This window comes from Limulus polyphemus, unplaced genomic scaffold, assembly GCF_000517525.1.
Source record: "Limulus polyphemus unplaced genomic scaffold, Limulus_polyphemus-2.1.2 Scaffold592, whole genome shotgun sequence".
NCBI classification, from domain to species: Eukaryota; Metazoa; Arthropoda; class Merostomata; order Xiphosura; family Limulidae; genus Limulus; species Limulus polyphemus.
Genome location: NW_013666202.1, coordinates 203,887 through 218,990, shown reverse-complemented (window position 1 = coordinate 218,990; position 15,104 = coordinate 203,887). Strand labels below are relative to the sequence as shown.

General features: G+C 33.9%; 1 protein-coding gene across 1 annotated transcript in view; it reads left to right on the top strand.

Moving 5' to 3' along the window:
- The window catches only part of LOC106459318 (serine/threonine-protein phosphatase 2B catalytic subunit 2-like), a 98,157-nt gene that overhangs the window by 37,046 nt on the left and 46,007 nt on the right, over positions 1 to 15,104 (top strand). The window contains exon 2 of the mRNA XM_013918927.2: positions 6,340 to 6,543. Within this exon, the coding sequence (XP_013774381.1) occupies positions 6,340 to 6,543 (204 nt within the window). The remainder of the gene's footprint in view (positions 1 to 6,339; positions 6,544 to 15,104) is intronic.

The window sequence follows — 15,104 nt, the reverse complement described above, 5'->3', positions numbered from 1 at the left end:
TATTTTGTTTTGATATACAAGTTGTTCGGGTTTTTTTCATCTAAAAAAAAAAACGCGACATTAATTTCTTGACGACCTAATAGTTTTCCAAGGAATCTGTAGTTAGACGGTTAGTTCGTAGACGGTAATCAACACGTTTTTTGACTTGTGTATCATTGTTCACTGACTGTAACCTATATTAAATGTGTTTAACTTGGAGGGAAGAGGCCGTGTTTATGTTTACTAGTCGTCATTATTATATTTAATCCTTTGCGGTTATCATTAAAAAAAAAATGTTTTGTTGTACTTTTGTCATCATTTGGCTTGTCTGACGTTGTGAAAACTGCAGCATTGAGACAGTGCTAGTAGGACCTAAAGCGGGGGGTTCCCAAACCTGTTAGAGACCTGCGAAGACCCTAAATTATGGAAAATCTACCTCTTTATGCTCGTGGGCCAGTTTCTTACCTGGACTGCAGTTTGGGGGCCAACCTATATGATCTGGATAAGGTATATTCAGAATATTTGATTAATTTAAATTTTAATTCCTACTTTATACTATTAACCTTCAGTTTATTATATAGTTTTGAAAGAATAGATGAATTAACATTTGAAGAACGTTCTCAGAACTGTCACTGAACTGGTTTGCTTGATCACGGTTTCGTTTTTTGTTTTAGTTTTGCCAGTTTTGTCAAAATAAAATTTAATTAAAAAAGGAATCTTCAATAACCGCGGCACTTGAAATTATTTAGGTGGAATTGGAGTTAAATTAACCTATGAGGCCTCCCCCCTTTGTTAGCTATATTTTGTGCGCCAGCGTGGGGCGCGCGTATATCTGATTCGATTTTATGACTTATCAGGATCTCTACCAGCCTACCCTCAAATTGAAATTCGTCAAATACATCAATTGAATGGGTTTGACCTCCTGAGCCCAAAACCGTAATTAGACCTCAAATCAGTCAAGAGATGACGGAGCTATCAGCCAAAAGTTTGTACTTGAAAAAAAAACAACAACTTCGAATCATTCTATGAGCCGCTATACCGCGGCAAAAAACAGAGGCCACACTGATAAATCTTTTTATATACACTCAGTATTTTTTATTTCTATCGCACACACATTCTCCACACTGATAAGGTTGAATTTTTATCATAAAAGTAAAAACTTTGTATAGACACACATTATTCATATTGAAAAGGTTTAATTTTGATAATTGACAAACCTTTGTATAAACACATTATTTACATTGAAAAGGCTTAGTTTTGACCATAAGGGCAAACCTTTGTATTGACACACAGGGTTGACAGCTCATCAGGAAACTAATGATTGGTACTAGACAGTCTGAACAAATGTGTACTCCGTAATCATTTTAACGTTTTTAGGTTTACCTAGAATGATACTTTACAGAAGAGCCTTATTGCTTCTCTCGCCTGGTCGTTTTCGAAAATATTAATAACGCTATCTACTGATGATTCACTACACTTGAATCATGATAGATTGTTTTCTTGTGAATTAATTTATGTTACCAAGTAGTAGTTCTTAATTTATTTGTGTAAAATCAGCTTCTTTAATATATACCTAACTACTTCGTTCTGATATATTAAAAGTGTTTTGAATTAGAAGTTCTTAATTTTTACAATATTGTGTTAGATAGACTGTTTCTAATGTATAATATTCATATCTGCTGACGTGATCGATTTCACTGACGAACGGAAAATGGAAATACATAATTTTGTGATAGAATTATTTTTCTCAGTGTGCGTGATTTCGCAGACAAAATTAAAGTTTAATTTATACCATGGGAATTTACATAAGCATCACGAAATTTACAACATTTTTTGTTTTTAATATTTCAATGCGTGCTTACACGAATCAGTAAAATACTTAGAACCTTCGGCAAAAGCGATAAATTGAGGAATACAGCAGAACTTTCAACAATAACGATAGATTGAGTAATATATCAGAACTTTCAACAATAACGATAGATTGAGTAATATATCAAAACTTTCAACAATAACGATAGATTGAGTAATATATCAAAACTTTCAACAATAACGATAGATTGAGTAATATATCAAAACTTTCAACAATAACGATAGATTGAGTAATATATCAAAACTTTCAACAATAACGATAGATTGAGTAATATATCAAAACTTTCAACTAGAATGATATAATGCCTGATTATCAAATTCAACAAATCGGTATATTGACTAATTTGTCAAATTTTTTGACATATTTTGTGGCAGCAAACATATACTGACTATCAAAACTTTCACCAATAGCAGTGTATTGTCAACTTTGCCAAAACTTAAAATGAAAATACTGTGTATTTACTAGTTTGTCAGCAGTAAATCTGAGGGCTTATAACGCAAAAAAATCGGGTTTCAATATTTGCAGTGAGCAACACTATAGATAGTTTATTGTGTAGTTTTGTGCTTAATAATAACAAATAACCAAACCAAAGTTTCAACACAGTCCGATATATTGAATATTTTATCATATTTTCAACAAGTCCAATATTTTTAAAAGTCCAAGACTAATTTTAAAAATGTTCAACAAAGTATGCCCCCCCCCCCGAAGTCGGACAAGTATAATTTTACGGACTTATTACGTTAAAAACCGGGTTTCGAAACCCTCGATGAACACAGCACAGATATCCCATTGTGCATCTCTGCTAAACTTCAAACAATGAATCTATCAAAACTGAGTATATTTACTAATATTTTGCAAGAACAACGATAAACTGATAATTTTTCTAAAACTTTCAACTTTAACTATTGATTGATTTGTAAAATTTTCAAAGTTGACTCTTCTGAATGCGTCACAAAAGCTACATCTTAAACTTGATTCGTTTGATGTATAACAGGTGATCAAAGCAAGTCGCATCGCTTTCAACTCTGTCCTGATTAAGTTATAGTTGTCATAACCATTAGGAATTTTAACTGACTAGAAACTAGGGAAACTTTGAGAAATTAAACAAAAATATTTCTTAGTCGATAGAAAATGTCATTTTTTGAAATAGAAATACCATTTTAAAAGTAAATTTTGAAATGCTGTCGTTAAAGGTTTTTAAAATATCTGTTCGTGATTAGATTGTAAAATGCACTGCTGTAAATTCTAGGATCACGACGTTAGTATGTTATCTTGTTTGGATTTGCTGGTTATACAAATTCCTGAATCATTGAAGTTTGGAAATTAATTTGACATGATTTATAAGTTCACTTTCATATTTAAAAATAACTAGAGCATAAGCAATAGAACATTGTGCAAATTGCTACAACCCATAGATAAGTCGGCCCGGCATGGTCAGGTTATTAGGGTCACGGGTTCGAATCCCCGTCCCACTAAACATGCCTGCCCTTTCAGCCGTGGTGGCGTTATAATGTGACCGTCAATCCCACTATTCGTTGGTAAAAGAGTAGCCCAGGAATTGGCAGTGGGTTGACTAGCTGCTTTCCCTATAGTCTTTCACTGCTAAATTAGGAACGGCTAGCGCAGTAGCCCTCGTGTAACTTTTTCGAAAACCAAACCAAACCGTAGATCAGTCACTACAGTGATGGAAAAAATTTAATTTATTAGATCACCCAATTTTTCACACTTTTCTTCAGATTCTTTGTCTATTTTTAGCTCCCTAACGCAGGTAGATGCAAATGTGTTTCATGGATGATGCAGTACTGTCTAATTATTATATCAGCAGCTTTATAGGCTATCTGGGTATTGCAACAGCCATTTTTTGGCTAAAGATAGAGGTTCTTGCTGAGAGTCAGTTAAGCCTATCTGCTACAACTTGCGTGTGATAAGGGTTGTGAGTTAGTTCCACGAAAAATAAAGTCACTCTTTCTTTGAGCAAAGAGGGACTTTCGACAAGGCAGATTGCTAGAAGCAGTCGCTGGATGCAGAGATGTAGAAACTGGCAATGTGGAGCAGCGGAAGGAAAGGAGTAGGAAGGAAGTTTCTACAGGAGCTAACGATCATGTTCTGAAACGCACGAGCTTGCAGAATTGTCGACTTTCGACCACAAATCTCAAAAGAGCAGGAAACGTAAGAGGTTGCTGTCACCACAAGCGTCAACTGGTCTCGCCTGTATTTAGCTGATCTTCCAACAAGACGGTCAAGGAAGATGAAGCCCAGTTGGGGTCAAAAGTATGCTTACTGGGCTGAAGCAATGTGGGGCAAAGTGATCTTTTAGGACCAATCAAAGTTCAGCCTTCACGAGTCTGATGGGAAGCACTTTGTATGACGACGATGTGGAGAAGTGTTTCATCCAGCGTGTTTGAATGCAACTGCGAAGCATCCGCAGAGTCAGATGATATGGGGATATATCTCTTGCCAGGGTCTAAAAACGCCTGCATTTTGTAAAAGACACTGTCAATGCCGACAAGTACGTCGAGATCCTCGAGTCCCGGTGAAAGCCAACAATTCGAGATCACTTCGGTGAAGTTGACCAGTGTACATTCCAGGATGACTGTTCCATGCCACAGGGCTAAAATATACAATATACGTGAAATAAAGAGGAAATTCCACTCTAAATGTATTCGAAAGACATCTTGGGTTTTATTTCACTGCTTCAGGTGATGGGCTATCTTTGAGGGGAGAGGATCAAGACACTGCGCTGGCCAAGCAAGTACAGGAAGTCCTAATCCGCGTGTAGCATCATAAACTCGCCCCTGCCTACATTCAGTACCTCGTGCATTCTATGCCACTTAAGGCCAGAAGGGACACGATCAAATATTAAAACAATAAACAGACTGTGATCACTTTTTGTCAGTTACATTAAATCTAGGTTTTCTTATTCAGAGAACATCTTCGTATCTGCCAAATATTTGTTGATCATCTGCTGTAATACGTTTTTCACAGTTGGTTTGTTATTAAAGATGTATGTATGTTTGAATGACTGAAATATGAGTCAGCTTACACCACACAATGTTCATAATCGTTATACACTAGTGGACAATAAATGCTACTCCCTGTATAAAGTTCAATCAACTACAAGTTGTATTGGTTAGTATTTAAAGTTACTGTATAAAGTACCTTCAAATACTTGTATTTGTTAATGTTTAGAACAACTTGTCTTAGCTAATGTATGGAGCAAAGTGCCTTAGGATGTTTCTTTTCTTGTTGTTTAATATTATTATTTAAAGAAAAATGAATTGAAATATAAATTTTTATTAAGGCTATAGTATAGAACAGAATATCTCGGAATAAGTTTCTTGTTAATATTATTGTATAGATTAGAATATTTTGGAATACGTTTCTTGTTAGTTAAGATTATTATATAGAGCAGAATGTTTTGCAATACATGTTTTGTTAAGCTTATTGTATGGAGTAGAATGTCTTGAAATAAGTTTCTTGTTAAGATTAGCTTATTGAGTAGAATGTCTTGAAATAAGTTTCTTGTTAAGATTAGCTTATTGAGTAGAATGTCTCGGAATAGGTTTCTTGTTAAGATTAGTGTATGGAGTAGAATGTTTTGGAATAGGTTTCTTGTTAATTAATATTAGTGTATGGAGTAGAATGTCTTGGAATAGGTTTCTTGTTAATTAATATTAGTGTATGGAGTAGAATGTCTCGGAATAGGTTTCTTGTTAATTAATATTAGTATAGAGCAAAATGTCTTGCAGTACGTGCTTTTTTTTGGTCAGCTGTTGTTATTGTATAGACAAAAGCGCTTTGGAATAGTTTTTATTAGTTAATATTACTGTTTAGAGAAATGTGTCTTGGAATCCATGTTTTTTTGCTTGGCTAAGATAAATGAACAGAGCAAAAGTGTTTTCATTCCTTTAGTGTTTTTCTTCATTTGAACATTTTTATTAATTATTTTAAAGAAGTAAAATCTTAATAGTAATAATATTGTTTGTAATATTGTTATTATAATACCGCATGTTCTAAATAATTTATTCATGAAAAACACAATTCGCTAGAGAAATTAGCTGTCTGTATTTGTTTTTATACTTCATTAAAAGGTAAATAACAACCACCAGTTCACCATGCTTTAGTGGTTGACTTAAAGTAAGAACATGTAGGACTGTTGAACAAGAAGGGTAACCTGACACGTGATACCCAGTGGTCACTACTATGTAGTGGTTGACTTAAAGTAAGAACATGTAGGACTGTTGAACAAGAAGGGTAACCTGACACGTGATACCCAGTGGTCACTACTATGTAGTGGTTGACTTAAAGTAAGAACATGTAGGACTGTTGAACAAGAAGGGTAACCTGACACGTGATACCCAGTGGTCACTACTATGAGAGAAACGTACTATCGTGAAGTATAGTGCAATATATGATTATTTACCAATCTCTAAAACACTAAGCTCGCTGTTAAAAATCTGTTTATGACGTAAACATTTCTTTTGTTTTAGGTGTTCCATTTCCCCCTAGTCATAAACTGACAATAAACGAAGTGTTTGATCCAAAGACAAATAAACCTCGAATAGAAGTGCTTAAACAACACTTTGTATTGGAAGGTAGGATAGAAGAAGCCGCTGCCTTGCGTCTCATCAATGAAGGAGCTGCTTTATTAAGGCAGGAAAAGACTATGATTGACATAGAGGCTCCAGTAACAGGTATGGAGTGGAGTGTTTTATATGTGTGTTAGATTAATTTATTATAATAAGCATCTATTGATATTATATAAGACTAACTTCTCTTACTAAATTATATTATCTGTTTCTACCAAATGGGATTATTTTTGTGTATCGTAGTATCGTATAATATGAGAAACAGTATTTTGACCCTTCAGTTTCACTTTCAAATCATCCATGGAGGTTAACAATGCTTTCGTTAATAGGAGGTAGGTTAATTAAGGTTGCATGGCACAAATCACGATACATGCACTGATATAAACCTGTGTTACTTGTAGGGATGCATGGGTAGTAAAATTTGGCCGAATACCCGGTCATTAAGCTTCGGCCGGGACCGGGTTCTCCTCTCGCTCCCCCCCAAAAATACATACACAAAAATTAGAAACAAAAATAACATTAACGTTTATTACATTTAGCCGAATAATCACCAACAAAACATTCAAGTTTTACATTCAACTTTCAATGCCTAGCCCCAACTTCTCAAACCCTAACCACTATTGTTCTCAAACCCCCACCTTCCCCACAAATCCACTTCTCTAGCCATGCTTGTTATTAATTCCTATTGTTCTCTGAATCCCCGATTTCCAGCGGGCGGTCAGTCTTTGTTGATCAGAACACTTTTTTTCTCTTTACTAAACTAATTATTGACTGTAACTTTCAGTACCGCGTAAGTTGACATAAAGATTAGGACTTAGACGCCATATTCAGTTTCCCGGATTCGGCTGTTTTTAACTTCGACACTCGGCCGGAGACTAGTGTTACCGGCTAGTCCAATACCCGGCCGGGACCGAATATCTGGCCGGGTACCCGTGCATCCCTAGTTACTTGTGACAAAAGAAAAACGTGAATTCAATAAAAACAAGTCAAGCCATCAATTAGTGTATACAAAATCCGTGAAAAACAAACACATATTTTATCATTATTTGTCAACTGATACTATTATATTTGTTTGGAATGAACATATCTATTTAATATAACCATAGAGGAATAAATACATTATAGGTTAAAATCCTGAACGTTTGACGGTTATTGATTTCAACACTATTATAACAAAGTATTTAAACACGTTGTACCTTACATTTACATTTTCCGTAGCATTATAACGGTATTGAACGGCTTTCTTTCCTCTGTTAGCTCTTACTGAATTAATAGTAGGTTTTTCAGTTTCCAGGCGTGGCCGTTCACAGCGGGAAGTGTGCCAGCTGTTAACTTAATTGTTTGTGAAATACAAATATATTTGCAGCAAAAGGGAAGAATGTGTAACAGTAGAAGTAAGACCGATGTTTGGAGTTTCGTTACCTCGTGTAAAAACAAGATTTTTGGCAGGATAGCCCGGTTTAGTACAGCTATTTGTAGAATAGAAGGCAGTTGTAGTGTGCGGGGACCTGCACGTTTTCTACCTGTAAGTTTTCATCGTATGAAGTAAAAGTTGGGATTGATCAATCTGCCTGAACACCGACTCACATGTGGATTGTAAACTGTGTTTTTAGCGTTATGAATAAATATTAGGTCGACTGGTATCGAGAAAAAGGTCTCGTCAGCAGCGGCTTGCAGCACACAAAGTGTATGGTTGAAAATTTATTTTTATTACTGGAAAATGTATAGGGCTAGGGAAGTAATATTTGTTAAAACGCATTATTATTAGTCTTATTATAATGTAATATTACACAAACTACCAATTTATTCATAGATCACGCTTCTCCAGAGTAGGCATTACAGAATACCAAAACACAGTTTTTTTGTGTTTTTTTTTCCCAGTCGTACACATATTTTATTGCAAGACATCTTACCACACCGGTTGTTTCAAGTTTCAACCAGTTAAAAATGAACTTTTTTGCTTATATATTGCTCGGCCTTAGCTATTACCATGGAAACGATGTAAACAACGCTGAAAATGGTGTATACTTTCTTTAGTGTTTAAAAAGAAGGTTATATCAAGCACGAAGATTTGTGTAGAGTTCACATACCGTCATTTTTAACTAGGACAGTGGGTATAGATGGGCATGCAGTCTCATTTGTGTGTAATAAAAATAATAAACAAAATCCGTGCTTTGCTGAATTAATGAACTATTAAAAAAATCAAGAAAATACTGTACAATTTTTTAAAATATATCTTCTTACGGAAAATAAATCTAGGGAAATAAGAGAGCACCAGATTTTCGTTCTCTTTAGAATACAATGAAGAAATGATTGCGTAACCTACGTTTTTGTTAATCAGTTTCAAAAACAGTTTTTAAATGCATAGTACTCAATTTTGGTAAGAAGACTCTGTGTTTTGCAAAGTGTATTAATACTTCATCATAATAGGTCTAGCCTATAGTACTATATACAAATGATAAAACCAATCTTTAACATAAAATTTAGTCTATAGTCTTCTATACAAGTGATAAAACCAATCTGATAACATAAGCTTTAGTCTGTAGTCCTGTATACAAGTGATAAAACCAGTCTGATAACATAAACTTTAGTCTGTTGTCCTATATACAAGTGATAAAGCCAGTTTGATAACATAAACTTTATTCTGTAGTCCGAAGTACAAGAGATAAAACCAGTCTTATAACATAAGGTTTAGTCTGTAGTCCTATATACAAGTGATAAAAACCAACCTGGTATCATAGACTTTAGGTTATAGACCTACATACAAGTGATGAAAACCAGTCTAGTAACATAATATTTAGTTTGTTGTCATACATACAAGTGAAAAAAACCGGTCCAATAATGTAGGCTTTAGTCTTTAGTGCTCTATGCAAGTGATATAACCAGTCCAGTAATGTAAGCTTCAGAGTTTCACAACTTCCTCGGCCTTCAGGCCAGAAATTGTCCTCGTCCGACATGTCCTTCAGTCCAGCATATCTTCAAGTAGACTTACTATAATTTTGCTAGAGTAAGTTGAGTTTCTGTGATTTCCATGCTTATTTTCAGATGATTCTTGATGAGCATTTACTCATCTCTTTCCCTCGAGACTGCAGTTCATGCTTTTTCTCTCTATCTAGAAATGAATGTTACATTTACTCCAATTAGCTGATGATTTTTAATGTGGCCAGTGAGATTCACAATAAAAAAAACTCACTTGGTATTCTATTGATTATAAATGGCAAAGCCAGAGGTAAAAAGAGGATGATAATGTCAGTAGAGAGAAACAGAAAATCTAAGAAACTGTAAGAAAGCCTTGACTGTTCCAGGATAGCCGAATAAAAGGGTTGGGAAATGCGACTTACTTTTGACAAGAAGTGAGATGTTATGAAGTGTACTGCTTGTATCGAGAATTTTGGTAACAGTGTTAATCCTGGGAAATCAAACTGGGTTAACCCTACACAAAAACATGCCTTCATTCTTTCTCCAACTGGCCAGAGGAGAACAACCTATAAACCATTATTGAACCTTCAACTTCATCTGTGGCAGAAGCTGTATTCCTGACCTTTAATGATGCAGATACAACCTCTTAGAAGGAAACTGAAGCAACCACCTTGGACACCTCTTCATTAGTGAAGGAGCAAAGAATTTGAACAGTTACACAGGAGGTGTCTTTTCTGAGGGAGAGACAGATGTTTCTGTGCCTATATTTGCGAAGTTGAACAGTGATGATGAGAGTGTCTCAGATAAAGACAATGATACAGATACTTATTCCAACACTGAAGTGGACGAGAATGAATAGGATGTGTTGGTTTGAGTTCAGAGAGAAATTTAATATGAATACAATTAACATCTGAATTGAATTGTTTTGTCAAGTCTTCTGTGTTATAACTATGCTCAGGCTGCAATCTAATAATTATCATTGCCTATTAAAACAAAAAATATTCTATAATATCAATTTTATTATTCGGTCCACCAAATTTTCAATGACTGATGGACCAAATGTCCACCAGAACTTTTACAGTTTTGTGAAACTTAAACTTTAATCTGCTGTTCTATATACAAGTGATAAAAACATGAATTTTCAGTTTGTTTCACTATAAATATTTGACAAACCAGTCCAAGAATCAAACCTTAGTCTAGAATACTATAACTAATAAATCAGTCTAACAGTATAAGCTTTAGTCTGTAATACTATATACAAATGATAAGCCAGTCCATGAACATAAGCTAAGTTTATAGTACTATATACAAGTGATAGATAAGTCCATGAATGTAAACTAAGTCTATAGTACTATATACAAGTGATAAATCAGTCCATAATGTAAACTAAGTCTATAGTACTATATACAAGTGATAAATCAGTCCATGAATGTAAACTAAGTCTATAGTACTACATATAAGTGATAAATCAGTCCATAATGTAAACTAAGTCTATAGTACTATATACAAGTGATAAATCAGTCCATGAATGTAAACTAAGTCTATAGTACTATATACAAGTGATAAATCAGTCCATGAATGTAAACTAAGTCTATAGTACTACATATAAGTGATAAATCAGTCCATAATGTAAACTAAGTCTGTAGTACTATATACAAGTGATAAATCAGTCCATGAATGTAAACTAAGTCTATAGTACTATATACAAGTGATAAATCAGTCCATAATGTAAACTAAGTCTGTAGTACTATATATAACAAAAGAAATATAATCTGTAGTTCTTACTAACTGATAGATCAGTCTGATTGTGATAGTTGTATATAGTTAATATCTAATAGCTGATTTCTGTTTATTTGACTGGTTATGTAATACAGTAAACATTTAAGTTGACATTATTTCATTGTTGAGGACAGTGTTTGTCTTGTGCTTTATGTAATTCAATGAAGTTTGTTTCATGCAGTTTGCCAAAACTCTTGGCTTCTTTCACTTGCATTGACCAATACTCAAGAGGTAAATCCTTTGTTCTTAGCCAAAAAACATTTGAAAATTATGAACAAATAGAAAGTAGAGCTTTATTATTGAATGGAAGACCTCTTGATTCATGGAAAGACTTATTGATCCAAAACTAAGAGAATAGGACTTTTAATGGCTGTGTGTGTGTTGTGGTGATGATTTTTAAGGTGACCAACTGCAACAGGTTGTTAACTTTTGCTCGTGCTGATCTCTTCCAGATACCTGCTGAAGTTTTTGTACTGTAACATTCTGATACATGTTGAAGTGTTATTACGTTAATACTGTAACACCTTTAGACTTGTTCTTAAAACTCTTCTGTACCACATTTAGACACGTGCTGAATATCTTGTACTGTAGCACCTTTAGGCGCATGCTGAATACCTTGTACTTTAACACATTTAGGCATATGCTGAATACCTTGTACTTTAACACATTTAGGCATATGCTGAATACCTTGTACTTTAACACATTTGGCACATACTGAATACCTTTTACTGTAGCACATTTAGCCACATGCCAAAAACCTTGTGCTGTAACATAGCCACTTTTAGACATGCTTGAATACCTTATACTGTAGCACAGTAGGCTTATGTTGAAGACCCTGTTTTATATATAGTACATTTACACACATACTGAATACCCTATTCTACAGCACTTTTATCAGACTTATGATGAAGAAAATCCTGTACTGGGGCATGGTTAGATACTATTGAAAACCCTGAGTTGTAGCACATTTCTAACTTTTCTTGATTAGACACAGTTTACAGATAACATCATCCTGGAAGGAATATTTTCACCACATGAATGGCCTATGAGAGAGAGCATTACATACAAGTTAAAAACAGTGATCATTTCAATATATTTTATATATTACTATAAATCAGTACGTTAACCATCCATTAAACAATAATATAAATCAATATTATCATTGGTAATTTTTCAGAGATTTATAACAACTTCAATAATGAAAGGTCTGAGATAACTAGAAAATGTTTTAGTTTCATCAAAAGCAACAAATTATTCAATGCATGTGTAAGTGCTTGTGGATAGGCAAGGCTTATTGGTTAACATGCAAGTCCACTTGTTATAAAACTGACAATAAAATTCATTATTGAGTTCAAAGATCTTACAGTGGTAGGTACTGCTTGGCTGCCTCTTTTCCCTGATTGCCACCCTTTAGTCCTTATGCATATAAAATACCATTCTGGTAAATGTCTGTATCTGTTTTACAATGCATTAGAAGTGAAAGATTATGTTGACTTATAATAATTAACAGTTGTGGCTGACAGTGATTGTTTAGAAATGAGTGTTTGGTAAATCCATAAGACAGTATTTTCCCAGAAAAAAAAATTCCATGAAAACTGTTCTTTTCTCTAAATCTGTTTCAGTTGTTATATATATAATTTTTTTTTGTTTATGTAATTAATGTATTTTGTGAAATTTATAATGATAATTCTGTTAATTTACTAATATAAACAAAAATATCTATATTGTGAAATAAAAATGTCTATTTTGTGAAATTTATAATGATAATTCTAGTTATCTTGCTGATATAAACAAAAATGTTTCCTGTGGTGTAGAAATTGTGAAACAGAAGGTGTCTGTTTTAATGTCACTATGGATGTTAGGGTAATTGGCAGTAAGGGATACAAGACTTAGGTGTAACAGATAGCGGAAGAGATAGATAGATACATGCAATTCAACCACAAGAGAAGCAAGACTTGGTTTAGCAGGTGGAGGAAGAAGAACAAGTAACTCAATGTTCAGGGAAACAAGATTTATAACAAGTGGAGAAGAGAAATATGCTATTTAACTTGTATGGAGTGAAAGCACTATACTGAAAAAACAAACAAACTCAACTCTCATGGTCATATGAACAATAATTTGAATAAGCTTCATTAGGAATATGAATAGACTCACTTGTAATAACCCCAACAACATAGGTTATGTAGTGAGTTGGTGTAGGCTATTATTGGTGTAAACACATGCAAGTTACATGACTGCTTGAAGTAGAGTAATTAGTAGAGAAGTTTGTATTTTATTTGCTCAATAAACCAATAAAAATGTTTTAAAAACATTGACTTTATACTCCTTAATGGTAACCTATTTTCATAATCAACAACCATGCAAGCTTAAACTTCTGACTTTAGGAGGTCCACAGATTCACACCTTTTTAAGAGTTTCAACATTGAAGCATTTGTGTATAACAATTACCTGGTTACTGGCATTTTTGACCATCCTGTAAAAATTACAGCTCACAAAGTAGTCCATTAAAACTGATGGTGTTATGTTGGAAAGAACAGTGCAAACCTTCTTCTTCCAATTGTTAATGGTATGCACTATTATATTCTCATTTTGGAAAAAAAATATCTTTGCAGCCCTTTATAGGGTTACTCTTCTTCTCAAAGAAGTTGTGAATATGATAAAGATACCTGCATTGGGATGATGGACAGGGATTCATCCCAACTACTATAAAATACTGCATGGCAAGAGTCAGAAGTCTAGCAACTGTATTTTCCTATTTCTATTTACAATTTTTATAATGTTTGAGTAATACACAACTGAAAGGTTAAAGAGATCAAAATACAACATTTACCAACATTTAAAGCTTTTGTGATCGAGTTGTTAGTAGCTCTACACTTGTGTAAGCTTATATACTACAGTTTTCATTTGATTGTAGTCACTGATAGGTACAGATTTTCTGCCTACCTCATCTCCACATGCTTCACAGTTCATCTTATCTGTAGTGTGCTTTGTATAGGTCAAAAATAAAACTTCACAAGCATCTAACCATTTCACTACAAGCAGTTTTTGATTTCAGTGAAATACCATCTCCACTTTTTGAGCAATTGTTTGGATGCACTTGATAGTCCTGTATGATTCTGTATAATTGTCCCAACAGCCCTGGTCTTCCTACAATTCAGTTCCTAAAACAGTTTCCTTGTTGTGTGTTGCCAATACATGTAGACTCACTAGTCCTTGTAGCATTTTCTAACACCAGTTGGTTTGTTGGATTGTTTACTTAACAGGAGTTATATGTATGAACCCCAGTGTTAAATGGAATTCCTGTCTATGCACCAGTGCTGGTTTCTAACCTGATGCCATACTTTATAATTGCTCAACTTCAGGAAATATTTGTCTAAAGCAATCATTCAGTTGTTGTAGTAAATGAAACTTTTTTTTTTTTTTTTACAAAGTGTGAAACTTTCTGAGTTTAAAGTGACAGATAATAACAAGAAGATTTCTATTTGAAACTTTGTTTAAGGATGATTTTTGCTGACAATTTGGGTATCTTTATATCTTCTTTGTAATATGGTTTGTTTTAAATCATTGGCTTTCAGTATGATCTATGAATATATTAGTATAGTATTGTAGGTCTAACTCCTATTCATTTTTACTTTTACCTTGATCTAAAATTACAACAGCAACAACAAAATTGCCCTTCCTTCATCAAAGTACATTCAAAATTCATTCCTCAAGATTTTACAATGAGGCTTGCAAATAATACTTGTAACTGTTACAATAATATTTTGATGCAAATAACTAAGGAAATATACATACACACAGTATATAAGCTAATAAATATATAAGCAGAATACTGGGGAAGATGCGACTAAATACCAATTGTCCAATGACATAAAGTATAAAAACGCAACCCATCTCTCCTCCAGCTGTTTTCAGTTCTAGTAGTAGTACTACTACTAGTACTTCTAACGTTATGCCTACTTTCTGCA